This window comes from Dermacentor variabilis, chromosome 2, assembly GCF_050947875.1.
Source record: "Dermacentor variabilis isolate Ectoservices chromosome 2, ASM5094787v1, whole genome shotgun sequence".
NCBI lineage: Eukaryota > Metazoa > Arthropoda > Arachnida > Ixodida > Ixodidae > Dermacentor > Dermacentor variabilis.
The window spans coordinates 92,483,563-92,508,187 of NC_134569.1; the positions used below are offsets into that span (position 1 = coordinate 92,483,563).

The 24,625-nt window shown below is 42.0% G+C and overlaps 1 protein-coding gene across 4 annotated transcripts in view; it reads left to right on the top strand.

Annotated features, from left to right (window-relative positions):
* The window catches only part of LOC142572316 (tetratricopeptide repeat protein 37), a 69,951-nt gene that overhangs the window by 12,367 nt on the left and 32,959 nt on the right, over positions 1-24,625 (top strand). For all 4 annotated transcript variants that reach the window (XM_075681322.1, XM_075681323.1, XM_075681325.1 and 1 more), the window contains exons 10-22: positions 5,237-5,338; positions 6,381-6,496; positions 7,413-7,502; positions 7,586-7,689; positions 8,925-9,027; positions 10,123-10,202; positions 10,297-10,396; positions 13,942-13,994; positions 14,412-14,519; positions 14,819-14,935; positions 21,200-21,300; positions 21,933-22,035; positions 23,500-23,670. In XM_075681322.1, the coding sequence (XP_075537437.1) occupies positions 5,237-5,338; positions 6,381-6,496; positions 7,413-7,502; positions 7,586-7,689; positions 8,925-9,027; positions 10,123-10,202; positions 10,297-10,396; positions 13,942-13,994; positions 14,412-14,519; positions 14,819-14,935; positions 21,200-21,300; positions 21,933-22,035; positions 23,500-23,670 (1,348 nt within the window). The remainder of the gene's footprint in view (positions 1-5,236; positions 5,339-6,380; positions 6,497-7,412; positions 7,503-7,585; positions 7,690-8,924; positions 9,028-10,122; positions 10,203-10,296; positions 10,397-13,941; positions 13,995-14,411; positions 14,520-14,818; positions 14,936-21,199; positions 21,301-21,932; positions 22,036-23,499; positions 23,671-24,625) is intronic.

Genomic DNA, 24,625 nt, shown 5'->3' on the forward strand with positions numbered 1-24,625 from the left:
TCGGTTCATGGCTGTAGTCGTAGACGTTAACTCCCAGCTTACGCACGCATGTAGTGTCGCACCGGAATACCCTGAAACAGTGGAAGAGATAGCGATTGCGCTTGCGCTTACCGACCCCCTCTGTGAGGTAGTCTTTAGCGACTGACAATCCGCAGTTTGCAACTACGCGCCGGGGCACATTTCCTCCGAAGCTCTCCAGATTCTAAGATAAGCTGGTTGACAGCACTTCAATAGCACCGCGATCATGTGGTTTCCAGTGCATGTCGCCACCCCCACCGATGTGGGCCCCCCTAACTTGAATGAGGTGGCACACCGCTCTGTGCGAGAACTGACCCGCCACGCAGAATCGGAGACCGCCTCTTCGAGTTCGGAACTCCTGGTTCAAAACATGCGAGAACGCTTGGTCAGGTGCAATGACATCACCAAGCACTACCAGCTAGGCAGGCGGTTACTGCCCCCATCTCACCCCAAACTGAAACGTCGCCAGGCAGTCGTCTGGCGGCAACTGCAGACACAAACCTTCCCCAGTCCGGTGCGATTGTGGCACATTTTTTTCACGCAGTACCTGAGTGCTCTTTGCAAATTGTGTCAGGAAACTAGAGCGACGCTCTCACACATGGTGTGGGAGTGTCGTGTTACATCAGCTACAATGGCAGTAGCTCCGGAAGCTCTTGCATCGAAGTGGGCCGCTGCTCTGCGCAGCTCCAACTTCCAGACGCAAGAGTGGGCTGTCCAGCAAGCCCGAGAGGCGGCGACGAGGCAAGGCCTCGAAGTCCCCTCATGGGAGACCTGAGCCCAGGTCGTCAAACTTTGCCGGGTTTAAAATAAAGTTGTTTCCATCCATCCAGTACACCTGCTCTCTATGCCTTTGCGTTCTGAAACTTGGTTCCTGAGAGGCACTGCTATTGAAAGAAGTTTGCCTCTCCACAATGTCACAGAAATGAGTGAACCTAATTGGCCGGCACATCAATACCAGTTCTCTTCGAGTTGCACAGTGGTGTATTTGCCATTGCATTCTTAAGTTGTCATTGACTATATCGTATAGACCATGTAAGGGCCACACTCCCAACTTGATAGCCCAAAATTTTGAAAAAAAAAAAACATTTCCAACAGAGAAGCAGTTGTGTTCGGTGCCTTGAGGCTGTGCATGTGTATCAGATAATTTTCGCTCGCTTTATTTCCACGTGTTGCTACTAGATGGGGAGAGCAGCACGTTGACATCTGGCGGGCATGAATGATTACGGCAGATTTCATACGTATAGTAGGAAAAGAAATTAGACTGAAAGGTTCGGTCCCTTGTGAGGGCCGCACCTTGTCAAAATTGTAAAAAAAAAAAAAGTGCGACCCTTACACGAGTTTATATGGTAGATGTGTTCATTAACTGTGCCTCAGCACTCTTATATCCTGCTCTTCTGGTCATTTTAGGCACAATGAAACATGCCTTTCTTGGGAAGGCATTTTCCTATTTAGCAGATTGCCTGACAGCCACTTTAAAAGCATATCCTACAGATCCCTCTGCGGGCATAGCTCAAACATGAATTGGGTAATTTTTTTATTGTAAGACAACAGTGCAACTTGCAGGTAATATTGGTGTAATGACATGGCTTTATTTGAGATTTGCTCTTTCTATGCAGAGCTTAATATACGTATGAAAAGAGGCACAAAGAATGATAGAACTAAATTGTCTGTAAGCACAACGTAAACAGTCGCGCGGTGTGCACTAAGATAGACTGAAATCGCTATATGCAATGCACTGAGAGAAACTAGTGATGTTTTGGAACTTTGAGTGCCATGTTTTAATGTGCTAAATGGCGTGCTCTGTTTTTAAAGAAACAGAGCACGTCTTGGCATTCTCTGTTTCTTTGCAATGGAACACCAATACTTTGAAGCATACAGTACAATAGCTGAAGAAAAGGGATTGCAAGCTTCTATTAGGCGACTAGACAGAGGAATTTGTTGTGATGGAAAAAAGGTACCTACGGGCAAAAAGAGACACAAGCCTTACTGAAGAATCTTAAGAAATGCAATGATGTGAGCGAGGGTCTTTTGCATCGCTCCTGCATCCAGGCATCAAAATTATGTGAAGAGGTGGGGCTAATGAAGCTGAAACTGCAAGTGAAGCACAATAGCAAACTATGGTCTCCATTCTTTACTGTTAAGATTCATAAGGAAGCCATCCCTTTCTGAGTAATAGTCAAAGCCTAGGGCATGTGGCAAAGAGAATTGTCTTTGCGCGAGAACTGACCCGCCGCGCAGAATCGGAGACCGCCTCTCCGAGTTCGGAACTCCTGGTTCAAAACACGCGAGAACGCTTGGTCAGGTGCAATGACATCACCAAGCACTACCAGCTAGGCGCCTGAGAAGCCTGTAATGGCTTCTCAGGCGTCTTAAGCTAGAGGGCCCTTCCTACTCTGGTACTCTTGAAGGACAAGCAACCGACAGCTGGTTTTTCAGTTGATGTCGAGGCTATGTTTTACAATATCCCTAAGGAAGATGTTGTAGAAGCAGTAGAAGAGTAGCATAGAAGCTTACGGAAACACAAGTTACCCAAATCAATCTGGCACCAGCTCTGCTAACTTCATAAGTCTTGTGCGGCTGTACTTGGACACTGTGTTCATCATCAATGAAGAAAATATGTAAACACAAAAGAAGGGAATATTCATTGAGTCCAACATAGCACCAATGCTACATGACTTTTGCTTAACAAATAGTAACTGAGCCCTCCAAGAAACACTTCAGCAAGTTGGAGTTAACAAATGCTACAGGTGTGTACGTCAATGACTACTTCGTATGTTTTAAAGAATGAGTTTCAAGTGAAGGACGGACTAGCAGTGTGCTACTGATATTTAAACAAGCTCACAGAGGTTTAGATTCACCCAGGAAGTACCACATGGCCAGTGCTTGCAGTTTGTGGATGCCAACATTGCATTTGTTCCTGGACACACTTGTTGGAAACATTCCACCAGGAGCCAGAAAAGGATGCTCGATTTTAACTCTGCCGATTTGAAACCACTCAAACGGGGCATAGCAACTGCTTGATTTGGAGAGGCAATCATGAAATATTGTCCACACAAAGTGGGTGAAAGTTTACGTATGCAGATAAGGTGCCACATGGACTGCATGTACTCTGACCAGATGTTGACAGCAGTGGCAGAAAAATACCTTAGGCCTGCAAAGAAAACAAAGCAGAATTGTGAAGTGAACAGATATTGTGATGTCATACGTTCACGGCATCTCGTACCAGGTAAAGAAGAGTGCCAACAAAAACCAAGTAAAGTTGGAGCTGTTGGCACTAATCAAGCTCAAGGGAATGTGCGCAAAGTAAACATAAGTATCAAAGAAGATCTAGGAAGGTGAACATGTGGCATTAAACACAGATGCAAGTATGTAGACTGCACAAAAAGTTTGGTCCACAACATTCCTCTGTCTTGTAGGTATGCATACTTTGGCCAGACCGGTCGATCTTTTAACGAATGGCTACAAGAACACAACTATGTCTGCAAAACCTCACCAGTATGGGGAAACCTCACTGCACACTCCTTAAGGTGTGCTTGCCAGACAGAGCTTGAAAAAACTTCTGTGACAAGGAACAAACACACCAAGAGATCATCGAAGCATTCCATATTGCATTGCGAAGAAACGGAATATGTGTTAGTGCACCATCCGTAGCACTAAATGACGAAGAAAGTGAACTTCTGAAAAAACTAGTTGACACGCATACAACTTGATGCATAGATAGAAAAAAGCCATGTGACCGTGCATCTTTCTTACTCTCACTATACATACCTTTTTTCTGTCACTGTCATTAAACAGTTGTTAATCTGTGCTTCATGTGTGTCTAATGTCTTGATTCATTACGTCTATGTGGAAAGTATTCCTTCGCAGTGCAGTTTTCCATCATGGCTAATGCTTACCTTGGCAGAGCAAGCGTAGAGTTCTTTCACCATTTGAGTCAGTGGTGTTTTAGGACGCTGCTCATCTGCATTTTAATGGGTTCCTTGCAGGATATCTTAGCTGATTTTCAGTATCGCATAAATGACCAAGGTTTTCTTGGGCATGAAATGGCAATAGATGCCATGTTTTTTAAATGGGTGGCAACTTCTGTTACAGATGCACCGAGCTTGTAGTAAGCTCCAGCATCAGTGCACATATTGTGTGTGCACTTTTGGCCATTCTTATTTTAAAAGCGATTACAAATTTTAGTGACACTATCTAACACTGCCACTGAATTGTATGATTTGACCATTTAAGTTTAATGAAACATATGCACTTTGCTAATAACTGATGAATATTTGCTCACTTCTAAAAAATCTGTGTACGGGATGATAATTTTTAAGTTTTAAGCAATTTTTAAACATTGCCTGCTGAAGCGACCATAATGCTAGTCCTTGAGCTGAATTGTTCAGAGAGGCAGACTTTACTTGGATGAAATCTTGAAAGATATCATCAAATTAACAAAAATTCATTGTTAACTTCCTAATTAATAATGTTATGGCACATATTGCAATTTACTAATTGTAGCCGGTGAGCTTGTCAGGCATATCCACTTGGAATGAATTTCCAGAATGATTCCAGTTTAGACATATGCGCAATCAAACAGCCGTAAAAATTCACTGTTGGTCCACTTACATTTCTTTAGCAGAACACTCTTTTATGCATTGAAGCACAAATGTAACTGGAACAACCTGTATTTCGTGTCCAACTTTGGAAAATAATATCTCGAAGCTGTTGTAATCCTGGAAATTCATTTTAAGTGGATGCATCTTGCAAATTCACAGGCCACAGTTTGTTAATTGCAATATGTCCCGTAAAGTAATTAGTTAAGACAATATTTAGTCACTTTTGCTAATTAGTTGGATATGTATTTCGATTTAGCGTACCAGTAATCTCCGCCACTTTGACTAAACCTGCTTAACGACAAGAGTTATGCTATCTGCCACAGGCAATATTCTAGAAAATTCCGTAAAACTGCAAACGCTCACCCTGTATATCAAGTAAAGGGGCCCACAATATTTATAGCCAATTGTGTGCATGTGGGCTTGTTTGCATATGTAGGAGCACTGCACATTCGATGTAGTCATTTGTCTAGATTGAAGGCTCAGCATTGAGTAGCATTAAAGCATTCACATGGACTATAATAGAATTGTATTTGGTAATTAAAAAAAAACCAAGGCACACAATCAGTGTTCATTTTTGTTCTGTAACCCCCTGAAATCTGTTCTTTTTATTATTGCAGCTGTGGACGTTGGACGCAGCTCCAGGGAGGCAAGCCTGTTGCTTTCCTTGTGCAGCCTTCAAACACGCAACTTCCGCAAGGCCGAGGTGCACGCCCAGAATGGTGATTCTCACTATTATCATGCTGTCACTTGGTGCAAGATATGCCTACAGTCCCCAAAATTTCTTGATTGTCGTCACCAATTCTATAGCAAAAGGGGTGTGCGTGTCTGATCAAATTGTGCACCATTGCAAATAGTGTTGTACATTCTCAAATGCACCCATGTATCAGCGATGAAGGTGGAATGTACGGTGAGACATGTATAAATAGTAGATGAGCTTGACATAAGGGATCAGATTTGATTACCGATGAATGTGCTTGCCGTTTAGCTGGCATTTTTCCTTCTTCAAGGTCACCACAATGTGGGAATATCGCCAAAGGAAGGTATTTTCCTGAATATGCTTTGCCCAGTGCAGGTATCTCTTCAGCAAACAATTTATGCCATCATTATGTATTAGGTTCGGTGTTAGGCACGTGCTTGCAGGCCACTAATGCTATACGACTTCTGTGTTGTAATATACATTATAACAAGTTGACAGCAAAAGCACTTTTCTTTCTTTCAGTCCTGTTCTAGTGCTCCCAGACCACTTCAAAATAAATTGTTCTCAAGTGTTCAAAACGAAGTAATCATCTTAAGAGACATCTTTGGCAGTAATTTTTTACGCACATCTAATTATGTTGTTCAGACAGTCTTTCAATAATGGGAAGTGTCTAGTCCAGTCGACACTGTTTTTTGCTCCTCTGCCTGACTTTCAGAACTCTTGTAATTTCCTGGTCGTGTGCTTTATTGTTCAGCCTGATTGTTCATTATCATTTTCACAAAGAGTTTCTACTTGTACTGTGCACAATAAATTACAAGTGGCAGCATAACTGTGATGTGCAACTTTAGAGCTGGAAATGCTTTTATTTTTTTCACTTGTTACCTACTATGTAAAAAAAAAAAAAAAAAGAAAGTCCTAGCGAGGCTCAGCGGATCAGTTTATAAAACCAGATTGACTTGATTTTGTGAAAACAATCTTAACAGTTTTGCAGATCTGCATTCCAAAGGCAGCAATCAAAAAGAAAGAAGAGCTTCTACACAGACAGGTGTATTTTGTTGTTGCAGGCCTTTCCTTATCATCAGCAGCTAGCGACTGGATGTCCCAAAAACTCCTGCTATGTTTGGCTGAGTCTCTGTGTGCACAGCAGTGTCACGAGGAAGCATCGGCAGCTTTGCAAAAGGTGCAGTTCTTAGCAAGTTCTCAATTACTTGCTGTGGTGGCTCAGTGCCTACACCGTGGCACTGCTGAGTAGAGGGTGTAGAAGTGAATCCCAGCTGTGGCAGCGGCATTACAACAGGGGTGAAATGCGGAAGTTTTTATGTGCTTAAGTACTCACATCTCTGTGCTAACCCTTATAGGATAGAAAAAGCGTGACAAAAATACTATATATATATATTTTTTGCTTGCCCGAATGGTTCATATAAGTTTGCAGAGGAAAGCCACATGAAAAAGTAATAATTTGGTCATAACTTTCAATATCACAAAGTGGCTACACAAGTTCTTCACTAAACGCACATGGTATTGACACATGTACTTGTTTATCCTTATTGGGCGACCACGATTCACCGCTTAACAAATGTTGTCGCACAGTGCAGGACGTGCCTGCATGTATCGGAAGTTTCTCGAATGTTATCGATGGTTCTATCTGCTGTCTGTTGTCACCGAACCTTGTGTAATCTCATTTCATGCATGCGCGATGTGAATGGTGTAGAACTTTCTGGAAGACCTGTGGGCACCAGCGATTACTCTGAAACCTTCGATGACTGATGTATAAAAGCCGACGCGCTTGACCTGCTGATCAAATTTTCGCTGATCGCCAGCTGTGTTCGCCGCTATCATTGTGTTTTGATTGTAGCCTGTTTTGAGGGCACAGGTTCGCCCAATAACACACTAGTTTCGCCGTTCACAGTTTTGCTGATTTCTTCACCGTCACTACCACGTGAGAATATTGCACACTCAAGGCAGTTTTGCTTGCCAAGTGGTGATCGTGCGGTTACTATACTATCTGCGCCACAATTTTTTTCATATGTGATTCAACTTCTGGACATTTGTAGCAGTCAGAACACAGCAGCAGCCAGTGGTACCATTTATTTCAGATTGGAGAGGAGCATGCGAGACAGCCTGCAGTCCTGTGGTGCTCCTTTGAAACTGCTTTGCAGTCTGGTAACTTTGACAGAGCAGAAGAGGTAGGGGCTGAACAATGTACTTGGTCATGCGCGTAACGTGTTGTCTGCAACAGCTGAGCCCTGGTATTGTGTATATCTCTCAGGTTCTGAGCAGTTTGCAAGACAGTGGTGTTGAAAGCTCAAGGATAAAAGGTGCACGAGCCTGGCTGCTTATACAGAGTGAAAGAATAGCAGAGGCACAAGAAATGTAAGGATGCTTTGTTATTATTGTGGGATTTGTGCCAAGCAAGTTTCACTGCCATGCATAGATACCTTGTCTTGGCTAAATATTGTTGCTTCAAGTTGAGGGGCACTGTCCGACTGTGAAAATAAATCTAAACCACATAAGGAAACATGAACAGGGCGAGCACTCTCCTTCTCCAAGTTTTCTTGTGTGGTTCATGTTTATTTGGGAATTCAATTGTGTTAACAGAAATTTGCCAACTAGCCTACTAAGTAAAATTCAGGGATTTTGTGAATTTTTCTTGTGTAAAGATTATAAATGTAGAAAAGGCCTTGCACTTTGGCTGTGCCCATGCGTAATTATGTGTGGAACTGAAAGAACTCTTGATAAATGTCAGATCAGATGCAGAAGACATTTCCCACTTGTCTAGCAGCTACCATTCTCATTTTAATTATCTGAAAGGCATGGTTTGCCCTGCAGTGAACAAAATGATAGCATAAACCTCAACACTACTTTAGGTTGTATGTTATAGTACGGTGTTACAAGGCAGCAGACAGTTACTTATATGACCTACTGAATGAAATTGACAGAGACAGTGTTTTAAGTTACGGTGAAGCACACCAAAGAGGCTAACCTTGTGAATATGTCTTCGCACATAGCCTATTTACCATGAGGCACCACTTGCGCAAACTTTAGTCTGTTGTTTCTACCAATGTGGCTCAGTTTGGCCTAGCACTAAAATGATTATCTTATGCTAACCCATAGTTTCCTGTAATTTTATCATTATAGCCAGTGTTTATGCAGGGGTGAGGAAGTGTTAATTTATTGCTATATATCATGGTGAAGAAGAGGGGGAAGAAACAATGCATTTGTTGTGACATTTTGTTCGCACCACCATTCTATGTACTAGTATTCTCATGGAATGAAATGCACCTAGTTAGCCCTAAGTAATATGCACACATCTGTTTCTACCATCTCCAATTCGTGTTACATCAGTATAGATTTGGCTGTTGTGCTTAGAGCAGAGTTCTTGCCACCTTCAGTGACCAAATGCATAGTGATATGACATTGCACTCTCGAGTAACTTCACTTAGTGAACATTGAACTTTAAGATTTCCCTGGTGCATTTCATTCCCTGAGTGTAAAACAACTAGTGATCATCAAGGTGGTGAGGCAATGAAAAGAAGCTTAAACTCTGCAAGATGGTCTTGTTTTTTTCTTGAATAGTAGTAAAGCTTGTGTTGTGTCACTTCTTGCAGCCTGACAAGTTTGGGAGATAGATCACCAGAAACCACCCACCTGCTTGCCCTCACCCACTGGAAACTTGGTCAACATGATGAAGCTGTACCAATCTTCCTAGAAGTAAGAATTGTCATGGTGTAGCTAAGGTTTACTGTCATCAATAGGGGACTTTGTGGTAGAGAACAAAGAAATGGTTCAGTGGCACTACAAATGCTTGGTACCAAAATATTTATATTTCTTCTCTGAACATGAAAGTATGGAATACTTAAGTGCAAAGTTCTTATGGACGATAACAAGCAAGTTGTGACAAAGCTTTTGCGTAGTCTGGTAATCTTTTTCACGGCTACTGACCATGCACCCTCTTGGTAACCTCATGCAATTTGGGGAATCCCAGGGATATTACAGAATCATGTACGACGTTGCATGCCACTAATTTTCATTTGTTATCATTTAATCAAAAAGAAATAAAGGGTTCAGTAATTCAATGTGATTAGCTATGTTCTCCTTACCAGAGTTGCACATTAGCAAGTTAATATAATAATCAGGATGAGTAACATTTTGATAGACTAAATGTGGCTGTGGCAAGACATGAGATGTTGAAACAGATTGTAGATTTCAAGAATTGCAAACTGTTGTCAGTTGCTTCAATTTTCATAGCAAAAATTTGTTCATTTTACCAATGCTGCAATCTGCATACTTATTTTGATAGACTCTGAATGAACTCCTTAGTTTCTCCAGGCATGCTGGAGTTCAGCTCTTGTACAGAGATTACATTTTGTGTGTTTTTTTAGACATTTGGTATTTATAGTTCGTTGGTACATCCTGTAAAAAATGAGAAACTGCCGGTGTCTGTGCACGCGGCATTCCGTGAAACAAGCTCAGCCATTAGAGTTGAGTGGAGACCTCTGCTTAAAACTAAATGAGACGGGCAACACAAAAAGCAGCAGAAGGAACTCTGGGTGAGAAGACAGCAGTGCTAGTTTATCTGATTTGTTAAACTGCTTTCTAAAGCCCAGCCCACACATGTCAGCAGCTTTTCTCTTCTACAAGACAAACCAGAAAACTACAAATGCAAAACACGTGATTAGGGTTAAATGAGTGCACAGTGTGACCTACATGAAAATCTTGTGTGCTAACAGGCCAGTGGTAAATTCGAAAGTGCTAAATTATCAAAATAAATATGGATCTCTAAGCATGTACATTTGCTCTGTTTAGGCAGCTCGCTTGGATCCCCAGGACTACCGCAATTTCTTGTACCTTGGAAGACACTACTTCTATCACCTTAAAGATGTTCAGTATGTATTTGCATTTTGGGTAGTTGAGCTTCCTTTCTTTATCTTGCATTTATTGTGGTTTCTGACTGTCCATGTGCATGTCTGGCTTGTGCAGGAAAGCAATTAGGTGTTTTCAGAAAGCTTTTCAACTCAATCGAGCCAGTGAGGAAGCAGGGTCTTTGCTAAGTGATGCCCTGTGTGACCTGGGCCAGCATGTGAGTATGCCATCACCTAGTTTTTTTCTCTTGAATTTGTAAGGAGCATTGTCTCTTAGTAAAATTTACTTGTAGATATAGTTACATTACAAAATGTTCAATAATAAGATTTTGCTCGTTTGTGGTTTTTCTAGGGAAATTTATGACGAATTGGCTTCACAATTCTATTGTGATTGAGCATGATCCTGTAAAACTTAAAGAAAGCCTGGTGCTTTATCTTGATGTATAAATTGCTATAATTTCATGTACATTTCCTTCTTACTTTCACTATAGTTTCTTGTGTGCTTTTTATTATTTGTTTTTTTTTTCTATGTATATATTGCTACATTATTATGTACACTTCCTTTTTATTTTTAGTATGGTTGCCTGCGTGCTGTTATTTGTTTCGTTTACCCACTTATACTTCTATATTTTGTGTATGACATTCCCCCCTTCCCTTATGTAATGCCCCACAGGGGCCTTTAAGGGTCCAATAAATGATGATGATAATGATAAAGCATGATTTTGACACCAGTAGTTTTGCTGGAGAGTTGCACTGCTTTTGAGATTCTGTCATGCAATGTGCATTGTACTCGGAAACCCTTGAACAAGTAAAGTTTCAAAGTTTATCTTGACACTGGTGATGTAACATAGTGGGTCTTGTCGATGTTGAATTGTATGTGGGACAGTGTTCCTACAGTGGAACCCCGTTGATATGCTACGTGCTGCTGCATTTTCCCGGCTGCTATGTGGTGTTTCTGTTATCACGACCTGAATCCCATTGACTCCCTTGTATTATGCTCCCATTTAATTCGTCGCCATTCTGCAATGTTCTCGTATCTTACATTGTGGGTGAATACGGTGGTCATGTGAATATAGTGGTGAAAAAGGGAATTTGCTCCAGCATGTTGCTGTGAGGACAATAAATGTATACATTGTAGCAAGCGACCGATACGTTGCAATGATGCAAAAAGCGACTGGAGGTGCACAAGCCAGAGTAGATGGCAGACGAGCATATCGGGAGACGACATGCACAGAGGCATTGGCAAAGCACCCGAAGAAGTGTGAATCGGTTAAAACCTATTGGGAACCACCGGACAGTGGGCCAAATCCGCTGAGCGCATGGCTATATTTATTTTTTCCGGGGGCCAGCATAATCATGCATAATCTCCAGTTCTCTTTAGTCAGCTTCACTTCAATAAAGCCTTGTTAGACGGTGAAGCATAGCAAGAGTGAAAAGGAGCCTCTGTCATGTAACATCGTAAGTGTCCCTTAATTATATGCCCGCGCCGTCCCCAGTCGCAGTAAAAATGTTGAGACGTCTAACAACCATACTGACAGTCACTCAGAGCTGTTACTGACGTTGCTGTGGCATCTGCGGCCTCCCTTACTTGAAAATTTTCCTGCCTGCTTATTTTTATGCAGCTACTTGAAAAACATATCAATAGGGTTTTACTGTATTTTATTAGAAATAAAGGCTTAATTTCTGTTGCACTGTTCGCACTTCACATTTCAGGATGAGGTGCGAAACCATAGTAGAGACATAGTTGACAACTGCTTTTCGAGCTGCAGTATCGAATTGGAATGTTATATTTATTCATGGGTGCATCAAAAACTGAAAAGTACATGTGCAATGCATTCTTTGTTGGAGTTCTCTTGGTACTTGACGGCATAACTGTTTCTCAAAGCTTCAAGGATTGGGAATGTGGGCAGAGTGCTTGTTCTGGTTTATTACTTGAATTCCGTGTTTTCGGTTTAGGACAAAACGATGAGTTGAAGAATGTTTTTTTTCTTGTTTTTTTGGTAATTCGACTTTATGCGAAAAGGGTCAGTGAAAGCAAATTTATCAGAGAACCAAGACAGCAATCGGCACGCAGATGCGACTCTACATGCACTCTGATTCAAGGAGCCTGGCAAGGTAAAGCTCACGAGTCTGCTTGCCACCGAAGCAATGTTTGCATACATTTTACCTGCCATTATGTCAAAAACAAGAAAGACAGAGGGGAGGGTACACAAAGGAAGCGAGGTAGTTCTGGTAAAAGTCTTGTAGTCTGCACTGTGGCCACTGCACTGGATTAGCTGGTCAATTTCACATATCGTAATGCAAGGTTGTATCTACCTAGTAATTTCTTCATGCTATTCATGTGAGCTCTGCACCCACATGATAGCAAATGTACTTGCTCTTAATTTCTACATAGTCACATCTCTGTGTGACATAGTGCCCTTGCTAGGCTGATTCTCAAAAGCTTTGGTTGGATGCAACTATAGTGACTATTACAGTGTTGAAGAGCAGGATCTGCGGTCGTGCAGCATGTTTTAGTATCAACAAGATTTATGAACCACGTATTCACTGAACAAAAAATAATAAGAATGGTAAGCTTGATGCAAAAGATTATTCACCAAGAAAAGCAGGTGAAAGTTTATCTAGAAAATATGCAATACATATTACATATGTACACACATATGTACAAACATAAGATATGTATGCACATAAAAAAGAACTGAATTTTGGGATTGAAATAAAAGCTGTATAACGTACACTGAATTTTGGGAAAACAGCCGAAGAAGCTTAATCACATCTACCACTTTTATCAGTGAAGTTGCCCACCACACAGTGTAACAGAGTTTTTTCAAATCCTTCTTAATTGATTTAAAACTGTGCTCTCACCACAGCTGTACAGCATCACTTGCAAATTACATCTGTTTATGCAACTGTGTGCTCACACTGCCCTACGTCTGCTTGTTTCTGTCTTCTGGAATAAAATTTTCTTTCATTATGCTGGTAGAGACTACACCAACAATGCACTGCAGGGGACAGCACAAACCCAGACCATTTCATTTATGCCATTGTTCTCTTCTTTGTGCCCTTGGTACAGTCTCTGTCACTATGGCACACGTTTTTCACAATATTTAATCAACCATCGAAGGGTCAAGCTTTCCTCACTTGTTTTTTTTTGATAGTTTGACAGAGCAAGTATTAAGTAAATACAAAATCTCCTTTCTATGGGCCTAATTTGTGTCTGCCTTCTGATACACATAGTGCTCTTTGTCAGTCTTCCAGTGCCAATGGCAATGTTTGATCATTGCTTAGTACCTCTGAGTCTACCTCTGCAGCTGCCTCTGTCAAATATTTTAGTAACTTCATGTGGCTTCTTACAGTTTTTCCGACCTTATTTCAGTGTTGTACTTCAATTTGTAAAATGGGAACTTGGCCTTTGACAAATAAAACTTATATTTTAGTGCTGCATTAATAGCCATGTAACAGACAGCGGCTACTGAGTGATTTCAATGTAGTTTTGAAGTGGAAGTTGTTATCCTGTGCAGACCAGACTGAAAAACAACATAAGACTAGGCAAATTTTTTGTCCTGGTCATTAATTCCACTTGGTTGATTTTGATGCTCAGCTATGTTTCAGTGATTTTTGTCTGGGCAAGTGTTATTGTTCTAATCGTCTAAGTTCCGCTCATTTATGGTTATACTTAAACACCTGGGCAAATGTTGTTGTTCCAATCATCTGATAAGTTGTGCTCCTTTATAGTTCTGGACACCTCTGATTTCATTAACAGGAACAAAATGTTAAATTCCTGGAAGCAATTACAAGTCAACTTCCTGTAAAGAGGTAAACTACATTTCTAGCATATTTTATAGGCAAGATTTTGCACTTGTTTAAATGTTTGTTCACTGCAGTTACAGCTTATATGTGTATGGTCTATTTTGTGCTTGTAACCTGCCAAACATGAGAAGTGTAAGATATAACATTTCGCATTACAGTTTCAAACTTTTCAAACATTTTAGGAGATGCTGAGATAAATTGACAGAATTTGCAATATTCTGTAGAGTGCAGGTAACGTTGGTCTGTAGCAAAATGCCTAAGAGATATTTGGCATAATTAGTAGCTTGAGTGTTAGTTGTCTAAAGGAGGTCTTGCACAGTAACCCTTAAAGTGTCCTTTATTTTTTTTTAACTAAGCTTGTCTACTTGATTGTTTTTGCACCAGTTCAGCTTTGACTTGACGACTCCCTTCCTTTTTTGGCAGGGTGAAGTGGGCCTGGTTAAGGCTTGGTCTTCAGCAGCTAAGACTTGGCAATGCCACAGAAGCAGTGCAGTCTCTGCAGAACTCACTTCGAGCTGATCCCAATGACAAGTAGGTGACGTTCACATGCAATCAATGAGACTGGCATTTGCAAGAGTGGTGTGCAGGGGTACAGCACAAAAGGAAGTGTAAAGAGCTGGGCACCGCATGCTTTTAACCTTAGTGCTGTGCGTAGTATTCCTCTTTGCCTTGTGTTTGTCCCATTCCGTTGTGCTACAGTGAACCTTCAGTATAATGAACCTCAACTTAGGAAACTCTGTTATATTACTTTTTTAAAGTTTTCCAATGTTCATCTTACACCATCTATTTTTATCATAATTTAGCAAGATAATTTTATTGTGCTTCGGCAGGTCTTGCTGGGAATGCCTAGGGGAGGCATACCTTATGCGGGACAGCCTTGGTGCTGCTCTCCTGTGTTTCAAGAAGTGCCTTGATGCAGATCCCAGAGACCTTTTTTCACTATATGAGTAAGTACATATCTTTGATGCAGATTTTAGGTCAGAAATGTTTATGGTGAGACACAAGGATCCATAGTGGTGAACTTGCAACCCGCCGTGGTTGCTCAGTGGCTATGGTGTTGGGCTGCTGAGCACGAGGTCGCGGGATCGAATCCCGGCCACGGCGGCCGCATTTCGATGGGGGCGAAATGCGAAAACACCCGTGTGCTTAGATTTAGGTGCACGTTAAAGAACCCCAGGTGGTCAAAATTTCCGGAGTCCTCCACTACGCCGTGCCTCATAATCAGAAAGTGGTTTTGGCACGTAAAACCCCAAATATTATTATTATTATTGGTGAACTTGCAGTTGCAGCTTAGGCCCATTATCAAGTAAATTGGGGATGAATAACTGCCCTTCTTTCTTTATTGAGCTATGAGAAACTTCACTGAAGCATATCTCCAGTTTGTGGCTAGCATTTTGGCTCTTACATTTGTTTAAATGTGAGCTTCGGACAGCAATCCAGCTTCAGTCAAAGTTAGTCCTCGCAAGTTTCTCAATTTTCTATCTTTATTTTTTGCCCAAGTGAATGTACTTTGGTGTTTCAGTCTACTGTACTGGAGTTGTGAAAGGGAAAAATTGTCATCCACCCGAACATAGCACACAGCTACAAAGAAAACCCATATGAGTCTCTCAGGAAGAACACTTCGCAGTTGAGGATACTTCCAGATACGAAGTATTTAACTTTTCATAACCTATTGTCCATAGAACACCATGTATTTAGAACCTCAATATAACGAAGTGTGTTTGTATGCGATTTCAATATAAAAAAATTTCGCTTTTTCCGCAAAGGAATGCTGAGACAAAAAAATTTGGTGGACTTAATCGCTTAAGCTTCGCCTTTAAGAGTGGAATGCGATAGCGTTCAAAGATTGACTGCTTCTCACGCTTCCCGGCAACTGCTGCTTATGTAACTGTAATGTTTACTGGGAAACACTGGCGGTGATTGCTATGCATAAAGGCGAGCTTTCTGGTAGAAACGGAGCCTCCTGCATGGGCTGCGATGCGGCGGAGGCGAGCGCCATCTTGAGGTGTTGCAAGGAACCAGGCGCGTCGCTTTATGGCCTTAGAGATTTGCGCGCGCGAATTTGTGAGGCCATGACAGCTCTACGATTGGTAGAAATGCTGGAAAAGGTTTCTTTTTTAGTTTTTGCATAACAGAATTATGTTTTCTCGTATATTCAAATTATAATCTGACGCTATCATGTCTGTAGGTCGTGTGTAAGTTGTACTTTATGATTTTTCTACATTCTTTATCTTGAGAAATTCAATTAGTTCAGTAACTTCCTTGCGTCACATGGAGGGCCTGCATGATTGGGTATGTGTGGTTCAATATGCTTTTTGCCAAATGATGTCCGACGCTGCACACCAGATTCAGGGCACCGAGGCCGGATTTTCTGCGACAGGGGGCCGTTAATGCTATTGCATTAATAAATAGAAACTTCCGCGGATGCAGATGGTCAGATAACTGAATTGCAAGCGGCTGCTTGTAAACGCACCTCTACAATTGCACTCTGTGTGACAAGAGCAACTGCCGAAGTGGAGCAGCATCATGTTCCGTATAAAGTCCAAGTGCGATAAGATCCTATCGCACCTCGCGCACTTTGTACTTTAGGTGTGAGTGAAAGTATCCTATAGACGGATACAACTCAAGTCTGCAGTGAAGCCCTGCCCACGCCCTCATAACAGACAGCCACTGTTCCCCCGTGAGGCTGAATATAGTTCATACTTCAAACTTTCTTTATTGCCTAAGTAAGGCAGTAACCACAAAACTAAAATTATAAGCCCATAATTTTGTACGTTTTCATTTGTCTATTTAGTGGAACGGTGAAAGCCTAATTCTCTATTGAACTGAAATAAAATGCTTGCTTTGCTGTAACTATGTATTGTCAAGTTTCACTTCGGTTGTCAGTGAAGTTTCATGAATAATACGTGGGCAGCAGTGAAATGAACTGCCATGCGGACTTTTGAAGAGTGATATACTGAGATTCCATACACTTTGTCCATGTCTGTTGCACACCTCATCGCTTCCACCAATGAAAAGACTCCAAGAACAGCAGACGCTCCAGAGGTATCAAGTACGACGCCATTTTGAAATGGTCGCATGACAACTATTTTGTTTGCTCCTGTGATTGGCTGGTGGAGCAACAACCCTGGACGGTCTGTGTGCCGTGGTTGCCAACTGCTGTTTCTTTAAGTTGTATGAGTCAAGAAAGATGGTGGCTTCATGAGTGCCGCCTTTCCACGCCAGTAGAGAGAAAGAGGGGGAGGGGAGCGAGCTTGTGGTAACGCCATCAAGCGCTGTGAGGGATGGGAGGGGAGAGGGTAAGTTGGCCTGCTCGTGATTTCTGGCATGCGTCTAGGCCATGGCTTGGCATGGCTGTAAGCACGGCTGAGCGCATATGCAGCCGTGCATGCTGCTTCAGAGGTAATCTGACGCATGTGGAAAGGGTGAGCCTGCCGAGATGGCGTGGCGTTATGTAAGCTGTCTTCCAGTGTGTTTAGTATTGGAGGTTGCATAATCTCGAGTTTTGGTGACTCTTTGGAGTGAGAGCCAGATGAAGCATTCGCTCCCCGCTGCCGGTGCTTTCCCAGTGCGGGCGACGTTAATAGCCATGGAGGCGGAGTGCACGCGAAAACGTGGCTGGTTATGCTTAGTTTGTGCCGCCGATGTGAAGATATTGTTGTCGTGGCATGAAACCATATCAGCCGTCACCGACTCCCAACTTCATCATAATTAATTGCTTTCTCATTCAAACCTGCTTTTTTTCGGTTGCCTGATAATTTGGAAAATTCTGCAGCTCCTTTCCGTGCAAGAAAGATTGATCTGCGACTGTACTTATTTGCTTAAAAGGTCGTACAACGAAATTTTTATATAAGGAAGCAAATTTCCGACATTACCTACTTCGTTATATTGAGGTTTAACTGTATTGGAGTCATAGAGAAGCTTGAAACAACGTGGCAAAAGGAAAGAAATATACTTTGTGAGAAACAAAATCCAGCAGTTAACTATGACCCTTGCCTTGGTTTCTTCCTGTTAGCTAATGATAAAGTAGTGTGTCATACATGGATCTGTGTTTTACTACATTGACTCTAAAATAAGATCTTAATTTATTCTTCCTCAAATATCATAATAAGATTGTATACTTTTGGTGTATATTGTTCAATAAAACACTTGGCATTGTTGCTCACCTGGTTTGTGTGAACTTTTAGTTGCTAACAAGTAGCAAATGCAGTCCCTTTCTGTAGCAGGCCATTGTTCTCGTGGTGAGGTGTTTATACATTGATAGTTTATTTTTTTTTTCTGGAAAAATCAGGTGAGCAAAAATGACAATCATTTTACTGAATCATGTGGAACAAAAATAACCTTGCTTAAAAATTTTGGTGATAACAAAGCATCGGCACTTGCAGTATGGTGGCAGTTCCTGGTGGCTTTCTTGAACAAGGCAGCACTTTGCACAAAAGTAAACTTAAAAGGGCAAACATAATAAAAAAAAATTGCTTAACTGGCCACATTTGGCTGTTGTGCTTCGAAACATGGGCTCAAAATGATGCGAGACAGAAACCTATCACAAGATGCCTGGAATGAGCCAAAGAGTGCTTTGCATTAGAATTGGGAAAAATGGCTGGAGCGAATTATAAAGCACGGCCATTACTCTTCGGATGTTCTATAGAAGGTAGGACAGTGTGGCATTCTGAGACATCTGAATAAACTACTAAGCAAATAGTGCAGGCTGATTGAAATACACTCTGCCACATCCCATTGCAATAAACCTGGCTGCAACTGTATTATAACCATGTTTAGAAATTGAAAAGTTCAGACAAGCAAAATGGAGTCTTCCACAACAAATAGCTGGAGAATCCTACAACCAAGTTGAGAAAAGTGATATGACCATTACTACCTGGCCTTTATTGTGTGCGTAAGGATTGAGTATATAAAAGTGCTGCAATATGTTTGTAATATGCACATATATGTAAATAATATTCGTAATGACACTTCTGATGCCTTCAATCCTTGGTTACTCTGCAAAGAGCATGAGGCAAGCTTACTAGGTGCACATTGGCTAAACAAAGAGACCCATATGTAAAGGAAGACTGAGCATACACCAAGTATGGGAGGCCTAAAAGAAACGTTTTGGCTAGACCATGTTTTCCTATTCAACAAATTGTTCCAGGACCACTTGCTATGGAACAATTTTTTCAGGTGCCGTATATTGTGGGGCACATTTTCCAGTGCACTTCCTTGCCCTCCTATTGAGAGTGGTCAGCAGAGAGAACTCCAACCAGCCATAAAGCCATTTGTAGTAAAATTAAGTAAATTCTTCACTGCTGCTCCAGATAAGATGCAAACCCAGAACTCTTTGATCTAGAATTTTGTGTGTGCTTTCTAATGATATATGCATCATCATTGTAGGCCAAACACATAATGTGCAGTGCCCACTCAAACATGGGCACATAGCCAAGCTGCCGTGCTGCCACGACCTTAAATTTTTTAGAATACAAGTGTAGAGCACTGTATTCTGAGCTTGGTTTCAATTATAACATGAGGTGTTTGCTCGAGTTGATAACTACTCTAAAAAAAATGCAGTGTAGTTATTCAAGTACAGTACACTCCCTTTAAGACGAACTCGAAGGGACCATGCAGATTTGTTCGTCTTATCAGAAGTTCATCTTATGAAAAGAATAATTGGCAACATGACCAAGTGCATCCAGATATCTTACTTCAAAATGGTAAATGGAGTAAACTTGAAACGGGGGAGAAATGACATAAAAAGCATTTATTTAGCTGAACTTATAGAAAAACTGTTTTCAAGTGGTACCCTTGCTTGGTTTCATCTAGTCCATGATGGATTTTGGTGCTTCTGTACAAATTGGCGAGCAGCCACAAACGTTTTTTATCTAACCTAATGACCTTAAAAATCCTTATGTACCTTCATGCTGCTGGAAAAAGTTTGCTAGGGACTTAAAGCAGGCATCTACCACCTCACAGGCCATCAGTGCAGGCTCCAAGCTAGTGAAAGTACAAAGGTGTGCGCTGAGCATGTGGCAAAGCAACACAACCTAGAGGAAAGTCTAGGTGACATTAAGCGAAGTGGGGAAGGAGAAACGAGATGAAGCGTCGTGGAGGAGGATGCTGGGCAGAAGCGCACTGGGTTGATCTCTGGCAGCTGCTACAGGTTTCGTTTGCGATACGAACGTGCCAGGTTCATCTCATTATAACATCGTCCTCGTGTGCCACACGCTGTGTGTGCGAGTGAAAGCTTGCGACGGTGAGCAAAAAATGGCTGCTTAATCTCGCATGCGCAAAGAAGGGAAAGGGGGAAGTGTGCTGTCTTCCGTCGCGTGCATGGTACCGGGGAGGGAGGGAGGGAGGTGTTGTACATTGGCCGCGCTTGGTCGTGTGTGCTTTATCTTGAATGCGATCTGCTTTGGGGGCACAGTCTAGGTGGAATGATGGCTCGTGGTTTTGCGTGCACTGTATTCTGGCTGCTCAGTTTGCGTTTAAGCGATAGACAGTGTGAAGGTCACTTCGCTCGCTGCTGCTGCCACAATTCCTCATGCCGGCGTTTTGACAGCAAGCATGTGCGGTCATCGAGTGGGATGTGTTCATGTTTGCTTCTGCGCGGCGACACCATGCTTGTTAATTTAGTTAGTAAGTGAGTATTTACAAGGGGGCGTCCTACTCCGGTGGCTGCTGCGTATGGTGCGGGCACACGAGCCCTGTTTTGAATACGATCTGCGATGTGGACAGTCTAGGTGCACCAAGGGTCGATAGCTTCGTATGTGCTATAGCACCCATACACTTGTGCGTCACCCGCAGTCACGAAGTGAACATCACTGTCACTTTTTGCTTCCTCTTCTTGTTTTCGCCTCTGTCCAGTGGCACTGTGTGCCACAGGCCTTCAGCAGGGTGCCTTGATGTGGGCGCCCCTGGGCGCCGCGCATCGAGGCACCCTAGCCTCCAGGATCGTTAGCAGGGATGGTCACTCCAAATGTACGTCTGAACCGAAGGGCACGTGTGAGGTGGTTCTTCTTAAGCGTTTTTTGCATTGAGTCTATGGAAAAGCAAACAAATGTTCCCATGTTGTTTGTTATATGCGAGAGTTTGCTTAACGAGTTTGTCTTAACGAGAGTTCACTGTACAGCATATTGAGAGCCAATTGGTGAAGTCGCAAGACATGCTGTGACTGTCTTGATGAGATTAGGGCAGACAAAAGTGTCGTTATTTAAACACAGGACAGCCATAATCAAGTCCCGACAGGGCCTGCACAAGGAGGCTGCAGATAATTTTCAAGAAGCCCTCAACGTCAATCCGGAGTATGTTCCTGCAATCAAAGGTAAGCGCTTTGCTGTCAGGATGATCAGAGAATTACGAAAAATTATCAAAGAAAGTATGACAGAGTTTTTTGAAAAGCTTGTGTTGAGAAACACAGTTCTTCAGCGATAGCACATAAGTTCTACATGTTTGTTAGAGCACTCAACAAAAGACAACCAATGGCAGTGACTCTCTTTAGGCTGCCTTGTGAGTTATGTTAGCCATTGTGTGGAACCACTGTCTTTTAAAACTTTGAAATGCCTTTTATGCTTGTGTTTATTATTTAAGCATGGGGATGACCAAAAAGGAAGAAAAAAAAACTGCTGGCTGACACTTACAATATCGCATAATTACTTGAGTCTGTAAACTGCACGAATTTGTTTGTTTGTAATTATGCTTGCACTAAAGAGATAAAAAAGAAACATTACTTGGGACAAATGCACTGCATAGCAGTGGCCTCTGGTTGCTGAGCTGGCGTCTGTGCTTATGTAAACATGCATTTTTCCATGAATGATGAGGAAGAGCAGAAAGTGAATGTAAACATTTGTCAATAGTTAAAGAAATAGGAATGTTAAAGCATTTTGAATCCTAATGGTCAAGACACAAGTATTTGTCTTTTTCCTCTCTCTTTATTTCTCAACCAACTTTCTTCAGGTCTGGCAGAGGCCAGGCTAGAACTGGCGCGAGAGCACTTGGAGCAAGGGCTCTGTGGTCTTGGCCTGGATGACTGCCAAGCGGCATTGGACACTGCTGCTAGGTAACATTTGGCGAAGCAGCTTCTCTATGTGTCTTGGCTGTGTCTCGCTGAACAGGTTCTTCATAGCACCAAAGCTAAGCAGCACTGGGCATTTTCATTTCCTAGGAAGGGAGACCACCTAAGAATATTAAAGACAGTTGTGATGGCAAAGAATGCACCCTTCTGCCATCCTTAACAAGTGCATTTTTTTCTCATGTATGTTCCCCAGGTCATGGCATAGCAGTTGTTGTTGTTGCCTTCCTGCTGAAAATTTAGCTTGACCAACTTAAATATTGTATTTGTAGGAATATAAAATTACCCCCTTTTCTTCTGTAATTTCCAGCTTAAAGATGCACCTTGCATCATCTCACATAATTCTTTGCCATGCGCATGAGCAGGCATGAGCTTAGTAGGGCCACAGGTTTCTTCTGTTCTTTCTTTTGCCACCAGTTTGCAATTTTATCATGTCCATCAGCTGGAACAGCACAGGCATCTTGTCTTGCAGTGTAGTTTATTCACAGGATAATGATGATCATAGGGAGTACAGATAAGAATAGTATATATCTCCTTGTTTGAAATGGCTGTGTACATTAGTCTGTCCTTATGAATCATAGTGCAGAGTTGGATAATGTTCAATGATTTATTAATATTATGGTTTTTCTTTAAAATAGGTTACAGTTGTTGATTAGAAATAACCATTTATTTATTTATTTACTTACTTGCTCACTTATTTGTTTGTTTGCTTATTTGCTTTATGAATACTTCCAGCCTTATACAGAGCTTTGCAGAAGGTATAGTACAACGTTGTAAAGTGATACAGACACTATAAAAATGTGAAACTAGTTGCCGTGATGCCTTTGTGCCACAAAAGTGCATGTGCGTTTTTCCTATCTCTGAGGAAGGTTGCTTTGTGTAAATTGGTGCACCCCTTATGAACTCTAGTGCAAGCCACTAACAAAATTATAGAGTGCTAGAACAGCCTGCTAACTGAGGCTGTATGTTGCATTGTGGTCTATCTGACATTTTAAACCACACTTCCAGTCTTACTGATTATATCTAAAATAGCATATTATGCACCAATTTGACAGGTATATTAGAGAGCAGTGGACATGGCACCATGGGAAATCTACTGTGTGATGTGTGCTTTCTTTAGCACCACATAATCAGCACAGGGTATGTTTCCACGGGCTGGCAATGTCACACTAGATGGCTGTCCTTGGAAAATAAAATCACTCCATAGAAAACAACTGAAAAGTAAACCAATATAATACTTTTCTTGAAAATTTGTCATTGTGCTTCATGATTAGCAGTGCCTTTCCTATCTTTCCAATGGTAAGATGAGGGAAAATTGAAATTTCGATGTTGGTGTTGTGTTATACATAATCACTAACATATTGGGAACAATTAATGTCCATTTATAATTCAGGAAACAGCTAGAGTGGCATGACTGTTCCTTTGAACTATGGTGGTCGTGTGTTTGTGCAGGGCCTTGACACTTCAGAGTCGACTCGTGTGCCTCTGGAAGCTCATGGGTGATATTTGCCTGGTCCCTCCTGTGTATGGAATTAACTGGGCCTCACTGAAGCTGCCCGCTTCCTTGATGCAAGGGGAACAGCAGGATAGTGACCAGGAACAGCTTATAAAGGCATCCCAAAAGTGAGTTTTAAAGCGAAGCTTTTCTTGCCGACCCTTCCGGGCTTCGCATGGCTGCTGCTGCGTGGATGGTCCGTATCTTGGCAGATCTATTTGTAGATATTTTTCTGGATATAACTCGACACCAATTACAACAGCCAGGAAAAAAAAACAATATAAGCATGTTTAACCTGCAGAAGTAACTGCATGCAACAACACTCAAATCTTTAAAAAAAAAGTCACCAGTTGCAGATGCACGACTCGTCCGTGACCTATCTTCGGTTAGCGGCTCGGTACCCCCCACCGCCCTTCTGTGGCGATGCTAATAAAGCTGGATTCATACAACAGATGTGATCATGGACGAATCAGTCATGTGATGTGTGACGTGAATTGGATCACTAAGCCGCTAACATTCACACAAAAGAAGATGACAGCACGGACAGAGCAGCCCTTATATGGGCATTGTCAACGATACAAATGGGACCACGCTGAAAATCCCAACGGTGATTTGGCTCTCCGCCGTATCACAAAGTGCTTCTTGCAGACCGAGGGAACTCTGCGGGAATGGGTGGAATGTGAGCTTGTCTGTGGTGTTTGTTTCTTCATGTCCTTACTTTATTTGCGCTGTGAGTATGCCGGCGCCACGTGCACTATTCGCTAACTACTATACGCAAAATGGCAATGCGTAGAGAGGAGGAGAATGGGCGACCATGAAGGAGGGAAGAAGGGAGCTTCAACACTCCGGGGTTGGAATAGGGCAAGGTTCCCTAGAAAATAACAAGACATTAAATGGCTGAGAACATTTTCTAAAGTTTGGCTTTATGGCAGCGCATGCCGTGCTGCCGTGAAGCCACACCTCAAGGCACAATTTACACATAACTCCCAACCCTGACGTGGAAAAATACGGTATATACGAAGGCTCAGTCTTGCCTGATTGGCTGCACTGGGCATAGTGCAAACTGGCACTGCATATAGTGTG